The sequence below is a fragment of the Parasteatoda tepidariorum genome, chromosome 8, assembly GCF_043381705.1.
Source record: "Parasteatoda tepidariorum isolate YZ-2023 chromosome 8, CAS_Ptep_4.0, whole genome shotgun sequence".
NCBI lineage: Eukaryota > Metazoa > Arthropoda > Arachnida > Araneae > Theridiidae > Parasteatoda > Parasteatoda tepidariorum.
The window spans coordinates 42,215,765-42,238,134 of NC_092211.1; the positions used below are offsets into that span (position 1 = coordinate 42,215,765).

The 22,370-nt window shown below is 29.2% G+C and overlaps 1 protein-coding gene across 13 annotated transcripts in view; it reads left to right on the forward strand.

Moving 5' to 3' along the window:
• The window catches only part of LOC107447376 (coiled-coil domain-containing protein AGAP005037), a 679,334-nt gene that overhangs the window by 636,798 nt on the left and 20,166 nt on the right, over positions 1 to 22,370 (forward strand). For 10 of the 13 annotated variants that reach the window (XM_071184692.1, XM_071184694.1, XM_071184700.1 and 7 more), the window contains 8 exons: positions 628 to 961; positions 3,048 to 3,208; positions 5,926 to 6,030; positions 8,884 to 9,038; positions 10,866 to 10,981; positions 12,971 to 13,101; positions 15,459 to 15,534; positions 16,385 to 16,468. In XM_071184692.1, the coding sequence (XP_071040793.1) occupies positions 628 to 961; positions 3,048 to 3,208; positions 5,926 to 6,030; positions 8,884 to 9,038; positions 10,866 to 10,981; positions 12,971 to 13,101; positions 15,459 to 15,534; positions 16,385 to 16,468 (1,162 nt within the window). The remainder of the gene's footprint in view (positions 1 to 627; positions 962 to 3,047; positions 3,209 to 5,925; positions 6,031 to 8,883; positions 9,039 to 10,865; positions 10,982 to 12,970; positions 13,102 to 15,458; positions 15,535 to 16,384; positions 16,469 to 22,370) is intronic. The other 3 variants (XM_071184693.1, XM_071184695.1, XM_071184702.1) reach the window with 1 other exon arrangement.

A 22,370-nucleotide genomic window follows, 5' to 3' on the forward strand; every position in this document is an offset into this window, starting at 1 on the left:
TAGATAATAAAAGTTCATTACCGTAGCATTCTTAATTGCTGAATACCATCATTATTTTAATAGTTCATTATTTTTATCATAATACTATTGATTATTTGATTATTCTTGTTCTTTTTCATTTTTCAGCTGAAATAATTTATTTTAAAATTGATATCGTATTATTATTGCTCATTCATTTCATAATTAGTATTTTTCAATTAAGAACATATTTAAAAACATATCTATAGTTATTTAATGATCGAAAAACTTCATTAGCTTCAAAAATTACCACAGTGGAAAAGATCGACATGATGTGAGCGCTCAAATCAAAGACGCCCGATCTGAAACCCCCACCAAGCATAAAATAACACTACCGCTTCACGTATTGTTGCTTGCACATCTGGTGGATCCTTGAAAATGGGCACCTTTTCTACTGTTTGTAATTTTCGAAACTAATGAAGATTTTTCCTTATCTTTCCACTCTACAGTTTCTTGAAGTTACGTATTTCATATCTAGAGATAGCCCATTTTGTCTCGTAAAATTCTATAAACTGTTAAATACACGAAATAAGTTTAACTTTATCATAATATTTGCTGATAGCTATTTTGGAAAACTGAATTGTAGAATATTATTCTTATTTTTAACAGTGCCAATTGGCTCGTCGATGCCAATGTCACCAGAGAGAAGACACGAACCTCTGGGTTCGTACCGAGCTCCTCCTGACCGTCCATATTCTGTAGCTGGACAAGCAACATATCACATCTCGCCCGAAAGGCGCTACGACCCATCATATCATTCCTCGCCAGAGCGCCGTTCTCAGCAGGAGTCCGGTTACCTCTCATCACCTGAGAGGCGCGTGGATCACCAGAGGTCCTTCTCTGGTTACTCCACGAGCTCTTCCTACGAGGATTCTGTTTATGGTGGAAGCATATACGGCACAAGGTCTGGTAGTGTTACTCCTGTCATCGATGATGAAGCCAAGTAGGTTTTCCTTTCGACCAATCATATTCATTGTAAAGTGCTTACCTTCAACATCAATAATTCTCTAGAATAATTATTACTTCAATATTAATTACTTCAAATCAAACTACTCGTAGTCTTCGGAACTTAAGATAACGACAGCCTTGGTAGAAGAGGTTCGTGTTTGAGCATGTTTTAGAAAACATTTAATTTCCCGAGAACCTGTTTGATCAATTGTGGGCAAAGTTAATTAAATCTGACTAGCAAACCTTGATTAAATATGTTAGCACAAAAACGTTTTAAGTCACAGCTTTGAAAACATGCTGTAATGAGTTGTATGCAAAGAACGCTAACAGAATCGGAATAACGAATAGATGACATTGAAAGAACATGTTAAGTGACATTTTTAAAAACATTTAAAATACCTAGTTTAAAAGCAAGTTAGCGTCATTTATGTGCAGAGAAAACTAATTATATCTGACGGTTTGATAGATGATAGATATCAAAAAGCTCTTATTTGCACGTATTGGACGAACATGTCAAGTAAAATGTAAGTGAGAATTAAAACGTTTGAATTTACGTTTTTAAAAACGTAATACTATGATCTTTTGCTAACATAGAGAGCAAATTGGTTCTAACAAGTCTGGTTGATTCTAAAAGTTTGTTTTTGATCGAAAAGTAAGTTTTTGAATCAACTACTTGACGTTATTTATGCAATCGTATTTATTTTCTCGAATTCAATTCACTAATGTATATCGAAATATAACACTATTTTAATGAAACGATAATAACAGCCATTTTTATTGTGAACATTGTTAACTCTCGCGGTTGTCAGATAAAACTTTACAAAAGTTCTAATTACAATAAAACTGAAGAGCTGTCTAGAAACAAATAACAGCACATATATTTGCTCAATATTCCTTTCATGTTTTAGCTGTATATTGTTAGAAATTTATAGAAAAATTGTTAAATCAAAATTTATTTACTTGTTATTTTATCGTATTCAAACAAAACAGACGAGTAAAGATGGTATTAAAACTATTAACTGTGAAAAAATCGTTTATTGAGTGTTTTCACCTATTACGGTTAAACAATCACCTTATGAAGTCATTTCGCTTTGTACGACTGGGTACTGGCTATAGCCGAGACGGCTAATGTGTCAATCTCATGACCGGCTGAACGAGGGTTCGAATTCCAGCTTTGACACACAATATTTCTTCCACTCCTTCAACATTAATGGAGGTTTTTGAGTTGGTGACACTCCTCAATTTGTGGCACTGGATTATTGTAATTCGAAACTCTAATTTACCTATGGATGGCAGCACCATAGAGCTGCTTAACATAAAAAGTCTAGTATTTACAGTCTCTCACAATAGATGGCACCACCAGATGAACTAAGTAAGACGCATTCCACGGTTCATTTGGCAAAATACAATCTAAATCTAATATCCATAATTTAATGGAAAGCTTAACGAAATCTAACTCCAATATGTAATTAACCCTTTCGTTCCGTCAACCCACTCAGCTAAGGTGATGCGATTGAACTTTGCATCACACCGCGAGCCGTGTGCATTGCATGACGATAAGCTAATGTGTGTAATTTCTTATTTAAGTATTTCATAACAATATGTTTAGAAATTTTGCCAGTATTATAAGTAAAGATGCAATTTGAGATAATTCAAAAAATTATTAATAACTTAATTCAGCATGATAAATTTTAAAACATGGCAGACAAACTTCTGCCCTTTGTGTACGGCAAAATGGCTGAGGTACGACTCGTGCACACAGAGCGTCGCGATGTTGCCGGGTAAATACGGCGCGCGTAACGGGAGGGTTAAATTTTATTTTCTTGGTTTTTAAACTACGCTAATTGTAAATTGTTACAAAACCGTATATTTTTGAATTCACGGTTTTTTTGAAAATAGCAGTTGCAAATGATTTCAAATCCGTATAGGTAAATAAATGTTCCTAACCGTAAACTTTACGGTTAATTGGATAGATGGGCTGCTGCCGATTATTTCACCGTAATTTTAGAGTGAAAATTCTAACAGTATAATTTTTTAAATCCTTAATCTTAAAAAATAACAGACTACTCCACCTTATTTAGGTTAAGGATGGAATACATGGAACGACAGCTCGCTAGCCTTACCGGACTTGTACAAAAAGCACTTACAACTGGGCCACCTAATAAAAACATGCCGCCAAATCAACAGCTGCAGCAAATACCAACGAGGGATTGTGAGCAAGGGAAGGTGGGGAATGGAACGAGTAAGTCAAGATGTATTTTTTATTCACTATTATACGTCATTTAGTATGTGAGCAATTCTACAAATAAACGCCAAATAGGCGGCCAAAAAAAAAAAATTGGGAGGGGGGGGGCACGCTATTTCTACATAAATTTTCTTCTTTTTTACACCCTAAAAAAGCAAGAAAAAATCGTGAACATGAAATTTTTTCTTTGTGACTTACTTTAAATGACAAAATACCAATTTTAAATTTTTCCCGATTTTTTCAATTTAAGAACTTCGATTAAATTTTTTTGTTTTTGTTTTTTATACTAAAATATAATCTTATAGTATGAAATCTCTATAAATACATTTTAGAGAGACATTATAATAATATTATATTTATGTAAAAATCGTTTTATTTGAATAAATGGCTCAGATTTATCTGAGCCATTTATATCATGTCAATATATAATGTAATAACAAATATAATGTCTCTCTGAAATGTATTTATAGAGATTTCATACTATATGATTAAATTTTAGTATAAAAAACAAAAACAAAAAAATTTAATCGAAGTTCGTAAATTGAAAAAATCGGGAAAAATTTAAAATTGGTATTTTGTCATTTAAAGTAAGTCACAAAGAAAAAATTTCATGTTCACGATTTTTTCTTGCTTTTTTAGGGTGTCATTCAAATTCATGTAGAAATAACGTTACTTAGAACTTAAAAAATTACTATTATTACTATTACTATACTTAGTACTATATAACTATTACTTTAAAAAAAATTGTTTTTCGCGGCCTAATTGGCGTTTATTTGTAGAATTGCTCACATATTTTTAAAATATGCTTTGCATTTGGTTTTCTAATAGTTCTGTTTCAAAACACATTGATGGTTCAAAAGTATGCATAATTAAATAATGGGTTTGTATTATTGTAACATGTTAACAGTATGATTCTAACATGAAACTATAATATTGGAACGTTTTGTTTCCATATTATTAATACTTAATTCAATCTTCGCATGGTTTGAAATTGAATCAGATAATTTTCTAAATTAATGTATTAGGTAATCAGGCTTTGAGTTTCGATTGCTCAAGTTATGTGCCTTCCAAAGTTTGCAGCAAAGTTAAATTATCTATGGCTTAATGTTATAATATGATCCTCATCACATTATGTTGTATTTCATGAATATTTAATCTGGTATTACAACACTGTCCGACAAAGCTGTCTAATATTATTTCATTGATATATGTATCTAGTGATTATTTATGTAATAATGTGAGGACTGGAAAACAAAGCTGTTAGATTTTAATTAGAGAACATACTTTTAAGTTTTGATAAAAAATAAATAAAACATTAAGGCTGTCGAATCGTAATTTAAAAGCAACATAATGTATGAATTGTTTCTTTCAAAAATACGAGAAATATCTTTATATTTACTATATTCATTAATATGTTCGGCTAGATACATTAAATTAATGTTAGCAATTGTGTCAGTCAGATGGTTAAAATTCAAATTATATGAATTATATCATTTTTGAGGATTTATTGTGTCAATGAACAGTCAAGTAACCTGGATCTAAGATAAGAGAATCGCTACTACACAGTAAAAGCTGTGGTGTAACATCTTTCCGAATATGGTTTTGAACGGCCTAAAAACTTTATTAACCTAGGCCTAAACATGTAAATTATTAGCCTAAAAACTTTAGTCAACACCAAATCAAGCTTTCATATACAGATTAAAGAGTGTAATTTAAATATAACACTCTGAATAGGAAAAGCTTACACCAAGTTCACGCGCATTCATACCAAACGTGAATTACTTTCTCTTCGAAAAAATCAATGTTGGCACACTTTTGATATCGCCAGAAGAGTGGTTATGCAATCGAGTACGAGCTCGCGTATGATTTTATAATGTATAATATATTTTTGCTACCGTTTTGTTAAGCATAGTTCTAATTCGTCTTAATATTCTTTCTGTGTTATACGTAATTTTGTAAAGCAAACTAATTTTATTTTAATAATTATCGTGTGTATGCATCCTAAAATAACCGTTCTTACTTTGAATTGTATCGTAAAAATAATTTTACTGACTCTTATGCGCATCATATCTTATTATAATTAAAAATTTTAGCATTACTGAACAATAAAAATGGATGTGGTTACTTTACACCAATAAGTGTAAAAGAACATCTTTAGGCCTTGGTAAAGTGAAACATCTAGATCCATGATTTATTTATGACTTCACTTCATGTCTTTGGAGTAAAGTAATTGCCACCATTTCTGATGTTGAGATACTCTAAGTCTTTTACAGTGGACTATTGTTACATTAGTGTGATTCAATGCATTTTGAATACAGGGACACAATTAAAAAAAATTCTTAATTTATTGACCAACGCATACTTGATGCATCAAACAGAATTTCGACCAAAAACCGGCTTCATTTTGTTCTATAAAAGTATTCAGATGTGATGTAGGTAATCTTGGCGAAAAAAATTATCATGTTTTCTTCATACTTACCTTAATTATTTTAAACATCGCTGAAAAGTATTCTTAACTATATTCTTTAAAACCTGGCATGATAGTTCAAAATAGCATTAGATATATTTAATTGGAGTGTCATTATTTTATTTACATAACTTAATTAACTTTATAATTTTAAATTTATGTACCTTATTTTCGCATTTGTTTTGTTTTAATTTCAATGAGTGAATGATTTGTGTAAATTGTCAATGTTCAAATGTTTTAATCATAGATAGACAGGAGAGATATCAACCTGGTATAAAACCAACCCCCCTTCCCAAACCTCTTAATCATTCAGCTGTTATATATGACAATAGAGAGCATGTTAAACCCAAAGGTACTTTTGTTTTTATTTATGATTCATTATTTTGTTTGTTCTAATTTTTATTATATTTTTGTTTTGATTTTGAATTTTGCATTTATTTTTTTTACTAATTTTAACTCTTTCAATTTATCATTTCAGTTATAACTTTATGAATCATTTCAGTTTTATCTTTATTTTTAAAGTGGAACTTTTTATAGAAAGATGATACCTCGCTAACTTTTTGATCTTTTAATTAGGTTTTCAGGTACAATTTAATGATTTAATCATAATGATCAGAGAGATTAACCCTAAATTTTACAAAATACTTGGGAAATTATTCCAATTTAATTCAGACTCAAAAACGTGTTATATAAAGTAAAGCAAGTTTTATTTTTAAAGTGGAACTTTTTATAGAAAGATAATACCTGGATAACTTTTGATCTGTTAATTAGGTTTTCACTTACAATTTAATGATTCAATCATAATGATTAGAGAGATTAACCCTAAATTTTACAAAATACTTGGGAAATTATTTCAGCTTAATTCAGACTCAAAAACGTGTTATTTAAAGTAAGGCAAGTTTGTGATAAGAACCCTCAGGGCAATAGAAAAAGAGGGAGACCTAAAAGTACTTGGCGCAGGACGATCATAGTTAAAGTTAAGTTAATTTAAAAGACATAGAGAGTCAAAATATCTAGTCACAAATAGAGTGAGATGGAATACTATAATAGGAGCCGTATGCTCCAATTCGAAATAAAGAGGAATTTCTTTATAAAGCAAGACTTTTTTTATGGTGTATTTGAATTTTTGACTCTCAAAATATTTATAGTAGCCACAGTATAGAAAACATGGTCCGAATAGATCAGGCTTTGGAGTAGTTGAATTTTCGGGCCCTTTAATGTTAATTTCACTCTTTTCACACTGAATCGTATCAAGAAAGTCATATTTTTAAATTTTCATTTCTCAAAAGCCATTTGCCCTATTCGATACACATTTTGGATTTTATCAGTTAAAATACACCGTTAAAAATTATGTAAAAATTTGTACAACTTTTAGTTCAAAAACACTTTGACTGTTTGATTAAAAAAAAACTGTAAATAATTACTCGAATATTTTACGAAGAATTGTTTTTGGATGATCGAGTTTTTTATTCGTGGGACAAAATTATTTAACTATTTTAAACAGTTCCCGAAATATGGTGAAATACGCAAAAAATGAAATTAGAATAAAGGGGCTCAAACTTTCGACGACTTTCCTGTCTAAACTCAAAAACTATTCTATATTTTCATAATGAGGATTACCCCTATATTTTTAGGGACAAAAATTCAAATTCGTACTTAAGGAGGCATGTTTATTCAGAGAAAGTACATTTTTGTATCTGATTTTACGTTTTGTAACTGATTTATTTTTGTATCTGATTTTTTCATGTAACAGAATAACATATAATTGCATCCATTTTTATTTTTAACTAAAGCGTTTTGCCCCCTACTCGCTTCACTCCCCAAATTCCATCTCTTCCTTAATTAAAACTGGGTAATTTTTTTCTGAAACTAATTTTTTCTCTTAACTGAAACTGCTAATTTTTTCTCTTTCTTTAACAGAAACTGGACAATTTTTCATTTTTATTTTAAACTAATTTGACTTTTTAATGTTGATTTCTGGTATCTCTCTCTCAACTGAAACTGGGTACTTGTTCTTCTGGAACTAATTTTTCCTCTTAACTGAAACTGGTTATTAGTTTTCTCTTTCCTTAACTGAAACTGTACAATTCTCCTTTTTTTTTTTCAGTCTAATACGTTTCGCTTCACTTCCCATAGCCCATGATTGCTGTAATCATTAACTTTCTAGACGATAAAGTGATTTTTACACCAAGATTAAAACGCATTCAATTAGGGGAAGCCCGGGCAAAACGGGACACCCGGAAAAGACGGGACATCGTTTTTTCTTCTATGCGTATCACGGTAACGACATCTAAAGTGCGTTTTCAAAAAGAAAATATTGTTGTTCTCAATACGCACAATTGTTTTCGTCCGTTCACAAGGTGTTACCGAAATGCAAACATTGTTTTGTTTTTCTTACATCGTGTTAAAATATTTTTCCAGGCTTGTACGCTGTTATTTGTTTAATACATTGCGATAAATTTTTCAAAATTGTGGCACTGTAGTATTATTATTGTACGAACATAATGAGTAGTGAAAATTAAAATTTATTTGCTTAAACAAATTTTCAGATAATTATTTTGAAAAATATACTATCCGGGCAAGATGGGACAGCCAAAGTAGAATAAAAGTGTAAAATAAGAATTAAACTTTTCGGATTTTGCAAAAAGCATAAAAAATAAGGTAATACTAACAAAAATTATATATAAACTAGCAATTATAACTTACTGTTACTGAAAGCTGGATTCAATGTTAAGATTGCTTAGAATGGACTAATGAAGCGTGCTGTGCTTATTCCGGTTTTGGCCGCTTCTTATGCAGTAACTGTGATGTTTAGGAACGTTTTTTTTTTGTCGATTATTCTTTTATTCTGACATTAATTTCTGTGATTTTTTGAAATAAAATTATGTGTCCCATCTTGCCCGGGCAAGATGGGACAATGTTCTATTTTTGTTTATGTTAAGTTATTATTATTGAACTTTATTATTTGTTTATTTTCTGTATAAGATATGTAAGAGCAATATTCCCCCCATATGTTTACAATATAAAAGATATAAAATTGCTCTAGTTTACTATTTTTTAAACCAAGTCTCCTTAAGCGGTCCATCTTGTCCGGGCTTCCCCTAAATGATAGTTCACGATTCTAATGGGATGAAACTTAAACATAATCATTTTGCATTTTTTATAATTTTTATTTCACTGTAATCATTTTTTTATCCTTTTTCAGAAGTCCATCTTACTCCTGAAATGTATGTTCAACTAAGACATTTAAGGAAGCAAACCAAGGACCTGAGGTTAGAAGTGAGGAACTTACGTAGGATAGCTCAAGCCCAATCTGTCACAGCCAGAGACACCGTTAGAGAAACCTGTGTAAAAATTAAAGTGAGACATTTATTCTCTAATCTTCTCTAATCAAAATAATAAAAAAATAGCCTAATAGCGATATTTACTTTTACGCAGTGATTGTTGGTTCACGTGGTGGTTTAAATTATCAATATTGTTATTTTCCACTTGTATTGAGAAAATATCGTAAATTAGAGTCGTGTAACAATTAACCCCTTAACGATCGGTTAATTTTCAAGAAAACGGTCATAAAAGTGCCGATTTTTTTGGCTTTTGTATTTGTATTACGTGTTTGATAAGTGCGGTCATCTGGTTTAAAATAAACTAACTATCTACAATTACCTTAAAAATATCCTGGTACTGCCATCTGATGTGTAAAATGAGAAATAAAATATTTTCCGGGCAAAAGAAATTAATTAGTTTTATTCTTATTGGCGCATTACTACTGAACATTTCAGCCCGTCAATATCACGGGAGCGAGAAATAGAGGACGAAACCTCACCCCGTCATTCTCACGGGAGCGAGAAGGAAGGGGTTAAACGTGTAAAACATGTGTAAAAATTGAATTAATTGAAGAACTGATTAGGTTCTTGATTCAGATCACTTACCTTTAAATTATTCGAACTAATTATTTGTTTCGTCTGCGTCTAATCCACATTCCTATCAAGTATCAAAATGTTACTCTTTCCTTAACTGAAATTGTGCAATTCTTTGTGTGCTGCACCTTTAAAAAAAGATAATCTAATTGATTTAAAGTATTTTGAAGTTTAAAATACATTATTTTCTAGTTTTTAATTTCACTTGAATGTTCATTAAATCAAAATATACAAAGTTTTCTGAAGTTGTCTTTCGTATTTGTTCTGATCTCGGTAGCGATTAAAGTAAAGCTGGTTTTGTGCGTTTAAAATATTGAAGTGATAGTGTATTTTCTCTGATATATCTGAAAAACTGCTTGCAAACTGAATTGGGATTTTTGTCTTCACTAAATTGCAATAGCGAACGACTTGTGCTCCAAACCTTAAAATATCTTAAGAGCTGCTGAGACTAGAACAGTTTACATACTATGAAGGACAATTAAATTAGTAATAGGCACTGCTTTGAAAGTTACGTAACTTTACGTTTCATTTATGCATACATGAAGATACTGTAATATGTACTCGTGAAGATAGCTGGCACCTGGCATGCGCTCCTTTATGCATACGTGAAGATACAGTAATATGTACTCGTTAAGATAGCTGGCACCTGGCATGCACTCCTTTATGCATACGTGAAGATACAGTAATATGTACTCGTGAAGATAGCTGGTGCCTGGCATGCACTCCTTTATGCATACGTGAAAATACTGTAATAGGTACACGTGAAGACAGCTCGTGTCTGGCATGCACTCCTTTATGCATCCGTGAAAATACTGTGTTTGTCAATCAGTCGTTTTAATTACAACATTATAGGTATAATTTCGGATTTAGGCGTCTTTAAATATGGACAAAATTGTATTCACTCGACGCATGAGCCATTTAATTTCTGAAAGCATAAGGGAACTAAGATTTTCTAGGTCGACTGTTGGAAGAAATGCACGAGGGAAAACGAATTAACAATTTCTAGCTGTATATATAGTTACCACAACGCGTTCAAGACCGCATAAATGAGATGCAACGCCACACAATTTGTCTAGAATGCATGTCCTTAATTCATACAAAATTTGAATTTTCGGGCATATACACTCTTTACTTAGTCTTTACTTAAATCTTAGAAATTCTCTTCGTGTTTAATCTTTAAATTAGACTAGTTATTCTAAATTTAAATCTGTATTTGTTTTATATCACTGGTTGGTCTTCTATGCCTTAAGTTATTCATTCTGTGTTTCAGTCTATGTTAGCACACGCTCAATCTGGAGAAGACCAGGTTTGTGCAGAAAGATTGAGAGTATCTCGAGAAGAGGATCTCTACAGACAAGATGTAACTAAACTAGAAAAAGACCTCACGTACGTTTCATTCACTTTTAACAAAAACAAAATGTTTTGCTTAAAATTGAGTGTTTTAGTTGACAATTATCTTCTTTATTTTTAACTGTGTATAGTTAAACGTAAATTAGTACTATATGGGGCTAGGATGCCGACATTGGCAACCATCATCTATATAAGGGTACCTCCAAATAGAATTGAGTTAACATGTCATGTGTATTAGTGAATTAGAATGGAATAACTGTAGTGGTAGCTACACTACAATGCTCCTCGACGAGAATTTTATCTGGGATAGAATTCGATGAATGGATATCACTAATTGATTCATTGCTGTTTTGTGAGACGCCGGGAGAGAGACATTAAGATCACTAAACTTTTGAGCCCTGTCTATAAGAGTTGTATTAAAATCACGTGCGTAGTCTCTCCTATGTTGATATTAACTGTCAAGTGTATACAGGCCCCGTTGTGTGTGATCGAGACTGAGTGGCAACAGAGCGAGGAGGACAGAGTAGGCGTGTTCAGATCTCGTCCAAAAGTCCCAAATGTAGAGGCTAGGCTGCCGACAATGTCAACCGTCATCTATCTAAAAGTACCTACAGATAGAATCGAGTTAATATGTCTTATATACTTTTGAATTGGAATTGAATAATTGTAGTGGTAGCTACGCTACAACTATTCTATAATTAATAGTTCGAATCGTAAACTGAAAAATATAAGCGTGATAATTTTCAAAATTTCTTTTTTAAAATGAAACAAAGATATCTTAATTAGATCATAATAATAGTGATTATATAAAATTTAATATTTATATTTTTGTAAGATGCTAAAATAAGACGATGATATATCGACTTCAAAAAACTAACATCAATAGTCTATTAGTCAAATATTTAGTTTTCGAGCAATTTTTCAAGGGATTCAATTTTTTTAGCTGTTTTCTTTTAATAAAATATTTTTAAAAGAACGTACATTAATTAACATGAAATATGTTTATGATACACCCCAGCCCAGAAATACCCTGAGCACGAGAAATAGAGGGCGGAACTTCATCCCATCCTTATGATGGAAGCGAGAAGGTTGGAGTAAAGATGATACTAGTCTTATAAGATTAACATGTCTTTATACTAGTCTTTTAAGATTATATTATATTAATCTAGAGGAGTAAATTCTTTTACTAATCTTTTAAGATGATTCTACTCTAGATAAGTAAGACCTTATACTATTCTTTTAAGATACTCGTATAGATCAGTAAGTCCTTATATAATCTTTAAATATGATCCTAGCCAAGATGAATAAGTCCTAGAACTAGTCTTTTAGGATTATGCTAGTATATATGAGTAAGTCCTTATATGGTTTTTTTTAGATGACAGTACTCTAAATGAGTATGTCCTTATACTAGTTTTTAAAATGAAAACTTTTTTTTCTGTTCAAATGAAATTAATGCATACCTTTACAAATATATAACTGTAATACTATGATAAAGCTAACGTTTTGAGATCTAAAAGTAAAATTCAAGTTATCTAAAAAACATAAGTATAGCAAATGCTTCACTACTGCTTATGATTATTAAACGCGAGTGATGTTTCAGAATTCAATTCAGCTTTCGAGGAACTGTGAAAAATATAAAATAAGCGTTTTTTGATAATAATAGGTCCAGAATTCAGTTTGCATTAATATAATATCACATTTTAAATATGGTTTTAGCATGTGTAATTGCATTCGCTAAATACCTTAATTCAGACGTATAAATTACCTTAAATTCAGATGTATTGGCATATGGTCCAATGATAAATTCTTATTGTCAGGATTCGAACCTAGAGCCTCATTCCGAGTTGGGTTTAGAGTCATTTTTATAAAAGTTATAAGTTAAGCATTGCCTAAAATTTAGTTTTTTTTTTTAAAAAAATTAAATATTTCTTTTTTTATAAAAAAAATTATCATGCATTATATTTTATCAGTTATTTGTTCGATTTAATGGATTATTCATGAATTTGTTTTCTTTTATAAATGCAGTGAATTAGAAACTCATGTTGAAGAACTTCGCAGTAACGTAATCAATAGGAAGTGTCGAGTCAACATGTGTGATGTAGAAGGAATGGCACTTATATTAAGTAGAGCTAGTAAAACCGTTGCTGACTTAAAAGGTAATCACTTTTTATCCTTAATCTAAATAAAAATCACATTTTAATGTTATGATTACATTCTTTAAAGTTATGAAAAAAAAAACTATATACTTTACAATTTAAAATTTTATTAAATAATAAAATATATTTAAGGTTTGCTAAAAGTTGTTTTTATTTATGGAATTATCTTTGGATAAAGGAATTTTATAAATGTGTGCAAAAGTTTTTTAATTCGCTTAAAAAGTTTTCGAGATATAGTGAAATACGCTAAAAGGTAAAATAAACATTAAAGAGTTTAAACTTTGGACAGCTCTCATGATCAAATTATTGGAATAATATTTTCCTAGATTACCCCATATATTTTTGGGTGAGAAATTCATCGAAATAAAGGTATGCTTATTCAGAGAAAGAACGTTTTTGCGTTTGATTTCTTAACTTAAAATATCGTCTACACTTATGACCAGGGCTGAAAGCGAGACGGAAAAGAGAAGTAACTGGCAGTAAAACCATTTCAGTTGTAGCTAGTTTTTGGGAGGAGTTTACTTATTCTTTTTTTCAAACTGACCAGCAATATCTACTTTTTCTTGGAAAAGAAGCAGTTTTATATAAATGCTAACATTATAAAAGAAATCTTGATAATTACAGATATTTTATTTTTCTTGAAAAAAATGTTAGAATTAAATATCTTCCGTACCAGATTTTACTCTTTTCCGTCCTGCTATATAAGGGCTTTCAGCCATGCTTATAACATATTTGAGGTCATTCCCTCAAACTATTAAAATTGAGTCCTAGTACTTGAAAATTCGATCATTAGATCAAAAGTTATTCAGGGTAGTCCGTTTTTTATTTTGCATACTGAACTTCTGAAAATTGGTAATAAATATTTCTTTGGGACTAATATGCTAATTATTTGATGAATATAAATGTATTTTTTAAAAAATACATGATAAATGAATGAAACAGTTTTTGCAACTCAATTTAGCACCAAAAAACGAAGCATATTTTAATTTAATTGTAATGACCACCCTTAATAATCATTTTTAGAATTCTACCCGAATCCTACCACGTATAAATGATCGCAACTGAAACAAAACGAATCGCTACTATGAAAGGCGGGACTGAATGCATAAAAACATGTTTTATTGATAAATGAAAAGTTTACATCGAAGTTTCATTATTCCATCAAACTGGCTCTAAAATTTTTTATCCAACCTTCTTCACTAGTGTTAGCGTTTCTGAAACTCCGGTTATGCAAATTTTTTTATTCGTTTTTGACAACAATTTTAAAAATATGCATTAACCTCTTCAAGACTAGTGGAGGAGAAAGCTTCCCCAGACCTGGACTTTAAGCGAGTATTCACAGTCACAGGATATTCCACGTTAATCCTAATTTCATTTTAAAACTCATATAAAATTAGTACTGCAATTAAATACGCTGAAATTCTCTTTTTGATAGTACCTGAATATACTGTAATAAAATGTCCGTGATATTTTAAAAACCAATTTCAAAACTGGCCCAAAACATTTGTTGTTGTAGTAGTTCATTTACGTCGCACTAGAGCTGCACAATAGGCTATTGGCGACGGTCTGGGAAACATCCCTGAGGATGATCCGAAGTCGTGCCATCACAATTTTGATCCTCTGCAGAGGGGAGGGCATCCCCGCTTCGGTAGCCCGACGACCTGCCCGCGAAGTCGAGAACTTTACGGTAGAACAGTTTAACAAGGACCAATACCGCACACCCGTGGTCCCTACGCAGACTGATGATCCAAGTTGTCACCCACCCGCACACTGACCGCAGCCAGTGATGCTTGACTTCGGTGATCTACTGGGAACCGTGTCTTAAAGATCAGTCCACTGCGGGACCCCAAAACATTATTTAGCAAAACCCCCAAACTGCAACAGTCTACATATAATAAGAATTCGATCTTTTATCCACTTCATCAAAATAAAACCAAATACCTGCCCAATCCTCTTGAAAGTAGAATGCGTGCAGTTGTTTACATGTTTAAATACGCCAAATAAAAAATTTAAAAGAAAAAAACATCCGAATTTTTAAGTGCATATTGAAGATCTAACTTTTTTGAGACATTATTCGGAATTAAAAAGGCACTTAAGGGGCCATCTAATGTTGTTTAAAAAATGAAATAAACCATTCCAAATTGTTCACGTGATCACGGGCTGCTGGGGACTCTTCTCATATATATGATACTGTGGTCAGTGAAGGGAGAATAGAATTAAGGATGAGGAAGGAGTTAGAAGTAGCATTTACAGAACACCATGTATTTATTTTTTATTTTGATGACATTCACCTCAACTCTGTTTTTATATTAATAATCTTTTTGATTGTGATTCTAAAGTACTTCTCTCTTTTTTAGCACGATTCCCTAATTTGCAAGATAGCTTGAAGTCAGTAATGGCAGCTGAAATGGAAGTGGTAGTTAGAGAAGAAAAGTAATTTATTTTATAAAATTACTATATTTATTTTTTTAATTACGAAAATTTTTTTATGAAGTGTATAATTTAATTCTGTATTCATGCTTTGACTATTTAACGCTGCACGTATTATTAATATTTTCATTTTTAATTATTATCGAAAAATAATTTTCATTTTTTTTTTTAATTATTGTTATTAAAAAATACTTAATTTTATGAAAGTTCTCTAAAGATTTAGGAACAAATATTTATTAATTTCTTTTTGCTAAGGAAGTAATTCTTCTTTTGATAAATACAGGTACCGTGTCTTGTGGATTTGCTAGTGACTAGGGATTGGTAATATATCAATGTATTGTAAAAAATAAATATTGTTCACATTTCACATGCTAACTTTTATTTATATTACATTATGAGCAAGTTATTTCAGTCGCTTTTAAGTCTGTAAAAAGTTTAAATTATTTGTATTTTTGATGTATTGAAATAAACAGATTTCAATGATTAAAATATTTCAAAGATTAAAATTCAAGATACATTCAGCTTTTTATGTGAAAATAACGTTATTATTTGTTATTGTTCGTCAATTACTTAGAATCTTTCTAATTTAAAAACTTTATTAGGACAACATAGCTTTTTAGATAATATTTGAATACATATTAGTACTACCTTTTTTGAAAATATTTCATATATATTTTATACTTATGTTACCACTTTGCGATGTCTTTAGTGCAATTTGATACCAAATACATATTTACATATACATATTTATTTACCAAAGACATTTTTCTATAGAAAATATGTATATTTTTTATACTAACAATTATTTATATTTACTGTTTTTGAAGTGATGTTTACCTGTATACTGTTTCAGATTCCTTAAAGATGAACCTGATAGACTAGAAAATGCTTTGCGCCGCTGTAAAAAGCTTACGGGGACTTTAGTTACATTAAAGCGGTAAATATATTAATCTTAATTTATTGTCTTTCTTTACCAGTAAACAGATATTATTAATCAGAAATGCAAACTTTAAAATATCGAAATTTAAAAAACATTTGTTAAAGGAAGAAATTTCTTCCACTTGCCGCTGCTTTTTTCAAAATATCATGTCTTTTCTATCCTAAAAAAATATCACTTTTTTTAAACTGACGGCTTTATGGCTTTTTAAACTCTTAAATATAAATATTTGAATTCTTTTTTTTTTTTTAATTAATAATCTCAGCTTCATGATTGTTTCCGCAAACTATTGTATTTTTAAGAAACTTGTGTGCGATTTTAATTCTTAATATGCATTCTATTTATTTCTCAATAAGTTTACTACGCATTTGCTTGTCTAATATTCATTGATAAAATATTTTTATTAAAATAAAAGCTTAATTTTCCACATTTTGTGCAACAAAAAGTTAAATGGTTTTTAACTTAGAATTAATTTTTTAATAATAATTTAGGGAATTTGATTCCTTCCTTTTTTCTTTTTTGAGATTTTATAAGCTACAGAATGTTGTATAAACGTCTCACTTTCACAGTGTAGCCAACAATATTGGAGTTCTGATGTTTAAATGCTATAAAAATTTAAGAATGCAATGCAAAATTTTGTTTAAATACGTTTTTTATTTGAATTCGTAAAACATCGATGAATAATATTCCATAACCAAAATTATATTTTCATTTATAATAAATAAACTAGAAATAAATAGACAAAATACTTTTTTTGATACAATATATTATAAAACTTAAATATTAAGCAGTTATATGATAAAAAATACGCTTTTAAATATAAATTTTAATGACATTTTATTTACTAAAATCGACTGTAATATTATCTTCGTTGATGCATTGATAATCATGCGATAATAATTTTATGAACTGATTAATAATGTCTAAGTTGAATTGTAAGTAACTTCCAATATAATACCATTTATCAATTATATATTTCTCATTTAAAACGTAACATATTATTCAATCAATATTTTAAAATAATATTTCTTCCAACTTTTGTTTCAATTGCCAGAAAAGCATATCTTTTAGAAGTTTTAGTTATTTCTAAATTTTAAATTATGTGTTTTAATTTATTATCTATTTCATTATGGAAGGAAATCTCTCAAGCTTCTATGTTTTCAGTATACTTATCATAATTAAAGATTAAATATAAGACTAACGGGAATATAATCACACTTGATTGCTTATTTATTGTCATGTGGTCAGTAAAAACTACATTTTTATCAGGGGTCATTTTTGAGAAATTCGGGTCTGTTAATGGACCTTTGGTAAAAAATGTCCCTTCACCGATATTTTACTTAGAAAGCAGACGTTTCATAAAACCCTTCTTTTGAAAAATCTATGACGTTTTTAATCTTAATTTTAAAATTAAACTCCTGAAAAATACATGATTTTTATATTTTTTTGACCAAGTCTGGACCTTGCTTTCAAATATTTATAAAAATTAAACCCTGACTGAAAGAACTTCATTTTACTATTATTATAGATTCATAAAATAATGAGTAAATTTTTCAAACTTTCACAAAAATTCTAGGTATATATACCAATGGTTGTTTTTTCACAAATTTGTAAACAGGACCGTAATTTTATAGATTCATAAAATAATGAGCAAATTTTTCACAACTTCACAAAACGTCTAGGTATACCATTGGTAGTTTTTTCACATAGTATTTATAAACAGAACCGTAATTTTACAAATTCTAAAAATTTTGAAAAAGTTTTACACAGTATCACGAAAGCAAAACATTTGACAAAAAGTCTGCTAATTAAATGGGATTTTTTGAAATAAACTGTTTTTTTAACAGTATTCTATTTCCCTATAAATTCTTTAGTTTTTAGTTTGTATAATATGTTACGTTTTAATATGCCCTGTTAATCTGTAATAATTATACTAATTTATTCTGAATTAAAGGGAAAACAATGATGTGATAATTTCAAAAATAAAATATTGACATAAATGCATTTTAAGTATGGCCTGATTTAAAACTATTCAGCACATTAAACATACCCAAGGTTTCACCTCTAAGGTATGTTTTAGGAAAAACGGCTAAAAATTAAGTCAATAAAGCATGTCAACACATTAGTTAATATTTAAGTGAAGAAAATTTAACTATTGAGTAACAGAAAACTAATAACCTCAAATCCTATTGGTTATAAGAGGGAAAAGACAGGATCTAAAAGGTAATAGAAACTCCTCATAGTTTTAATAAGCTATCAAAGTGGTTTTGATGTTTTTTATACCGCTTTCCTCTCTAGCAATTTAACAGATTACTATAGCATCGGTTTTCTCTTTTCTTAAAATTTAATTTGTCACTTGTAAAGTGTATACCTAAATTGAAAAATGTACCTTAAGAGCGAGGATTTCTACCGTAATAAAATTAAGTAGTCTCATTTTGTGTTTAGTATCATGCCTTCACATCGTTGTTTTCTCTTAAAATGTATTTTATATCAATTTTTCTGCTTTATTTCTACAGCTGCAATTGTAATTTGTATTGCTTATTCAGATGTTTATAGCATTTTTAAAAATATTGAAACTTCTATACATAATATTTTACATTTAGTTAGTTGTAAAATTTTGAAGTTATTTGTTTTTAAGAGTTCTAATCAAGTTTGAAGAATATTAAAAAAGAATGTTGATAACTTAATCCACTTGTCATCAACGTTTCAAAATTGCTTTCGAAAATTTTATTTTTTCTGCACAGCTCTCTTTCTTTTAATGAAAAAAAAAATAAGAGAAAATTAAAGAAATCTAGTAATGTTGTCATTGTTAAACGTTGTAATGAATGGATTAAGTTCAGTAAATAACTTCTAACAAATAAAATTAATTCTTAAATGGCACGAATAGTTACTTATTTACATTTTTGAATCTTAGCTCCTTCAAACTTGCTTATTTTGCATTGTTTATTTTAATGGCATATAATCAATGCTCCTAAATTATTATTTTTTAAAAAACTTGTTACATATATTTTAGTTATGTAAATTAAATTGGTAGATTTGATGTTTTTCATATATTCTGTGCAAAAAGTTCTAAATAAAAGCTGCTGTTTAAAAAAATCTATTAAACGAAGATATTCAAAACTAAGTGCTAATTTTTTGGTCTCTGTGAATATAAAAATAATTAAAATAAAATTTTATACATTCTTTAATGTTATGTGTAATGTGTAAAAGCTTGAAGGAGTTACTATTTTACAATGTGCTTAATAATTATGATTAGTTTGTTTGATTTTATTATCAAAGCACAGTGAGCAAAATAAAAAATGAATCACCCTTATTAACGTTTGATACAATGAACGGATATTCACTTACTAAGAGACTATCTTAATAATTTGAAAAGCATGACACAAATATGACAATTAGATAGTGCAGATGGTAGTTTAAGTGACAAAATCACACATAAAATAAGCAAACTTTTTTGACAGATTTGTCTAGTGAGATTTCGAGTAAGTTCAATCAAGAGAAACCGAAAACTTGAGTATCAAGCTAATCTATAAAAAAGAGTTTCTCAAAATAGAGTATTAAAAGTGTCAAAATAGCTCTGAAAAAAAATGAAATATAAAAACCTCATGTGTTCATTATTGAGTACAGTGACATACTCAAATTTAAAACAGTATATATTCATTTTTAAACAAAATGCATGCAAACATTTGTGAGAGAGATGTTTATTGGCTGATGACAGAATTCAAATCAAAAACCTCCGTTCATAGTTGAATGCTCTAACCATCATGGAAAAGTGTGTACATTTGAGTCCAGGGAAAGTTAGGAAGCTTTATTAAGTGGCCGTTTGGACTGAACTGATTCTGAATACATGAGTTTTTCAAATTTGTATTTGTTTTGAAGCTATTTTGACACATTTTTGATCAATTTTAAAAAATCCTTTTTTACAGTGTATGTTGAGATATGTGTGTTCGTCATTTTTAATTTCGAGAACTATTAAAGCAAATTAAAGCTTTTTGTGCATAATTGTAGAACTTATTTACAGGAAAATTAGTTTATAATAATCGTATATTTTTTTTTATAATTTAATTTAATGATCTTGAAAAAAATTGTTTTCAGAAATTGAACATTTATATCTTATGATGCAGGATCATATCATCTTGTGAACCAGTTTTGAAGTTTACATCATACGAAACTTTGTTATTGTAAATGCTAAAATTCAAAATCTAATCAAATCCACTCAAATTCTACCAGCAAATGTAAAAACTGAAAAAACTATTTTATTTTTGAAATTTATTTCTGCAAAATTACCCAGTTTCATTCCAGTTGTGAGATTTGATGATTTAAAATTATACAATGCTACAATTATTATGCTTTTCAGTTCAATATTTTTCTATGATAGCTAAATTAAATAGCAAAAATTATTATCTATTGAATTATTGTCTAAATTACGGCTGCCTCAATTTTTAAGAAACAAAAATCCTTAACTATTAAAGAAAAAGTATGTTTATTATGATAGTCATTTTTGATGTCTGTTTCTGTTTTTTATATTATGTACACTAATAAAGATATTTAAGTTGTGACTGCCGAACTCTAAGGATAATGTCTTGGTACGTGAAAATCCTTTTTTTAGATCAAAAGTTATTATGGTTGATTCATATTTTTTTATTTTGCCAATTGTACAAATACTAGTGTGATGGCTCACTTTTAACTTAATTTAAATTATTTTATTTATCATTTTAATTACATATTTTTATTTAAAATTAAACAACTTTACACTTGGGGTCATACAACAGTATTATACTTTAAAAATATTGAGCTTTTATGTGTGTTTTCTTTTTATCATTTGCAACTTTTCCTGCTTTTGTTCTTTTTTGTTTTCGTTAGCTTATTACTTATAATTTTCGTCCTGGTATTTTCACCTAACACTCCATTAAGTTCTATATTGCTTATAGAATCATACGAAGTGTTGCAGCACAATAGCATACAACTAGTTATTTGGAAATTAATGTTGCATGTTAGTTAAATTTTACTTATCCATCGTTCAAAACACATCAAGCATTTATTTTTAGAAAATTTGTACTATTTCTATAGTCTTCTTCTTTATTTCAAAAATCGGTACTATTTTCTATTAGCTTAGGAAAAATATACTTTCAAATATCGTACCTTGGAATAATTCCTCTAACATATGTTAGACCGAATGTTGATTACAAAACTCTAAATTTTTGGATCCATTTTTATAAAAATATTTTTGATGTACCCCACATGTATAGATATTTGTAGCATGCTTAAGTAAAAATTGAGATTGTACACTAAAAATATTGTTTGTTTTTTTTAAACTTGTCGAGGCAATTTTTCCTTCTGTTACTCTTTCTCTGATATTTGTAACAGAACTAGTTCCATTCGTTAAGACATTTGTTAAGAAAGAAATAGGAGATACGATTTTAAAAAAAAGACAGATAGAAATTTTTTAAAGTTTAATTAAAATGGTAGTTAATAACGAGTTTAAATAGATAAGCTTTAATAAACGTTGAAAAATAACCATAATTATAAATTGTTTCTTAATTTATTTTTTTTTGAAAAATAAGAAAAATTTGAAATTTATTTCATGGAATGATTAAAATGCGATATTTTTGCTTTTAAAAATAGAATCTTTTATTTAAACACTTAATCGTTCTTTTAACTGTAACTGTATTGCCCAATACATAGCCGCCAACATATCATTCATTAATTCAAAAAACTTTCTGTTTCTGAGAATTATAACTATCCTACAGATGGGACAAAAACTGCTTCTAAGCTTATGTTTTTATGTGACAGTTTTATTTTTAGTTTCCTTAAATTTAGTTTTCTTAAGGTGTTTTATTCTTTTTTTAGCCCACACATTAATTATTTTTACATTTTTAAACATGTGTGCTTTTTAATTTCT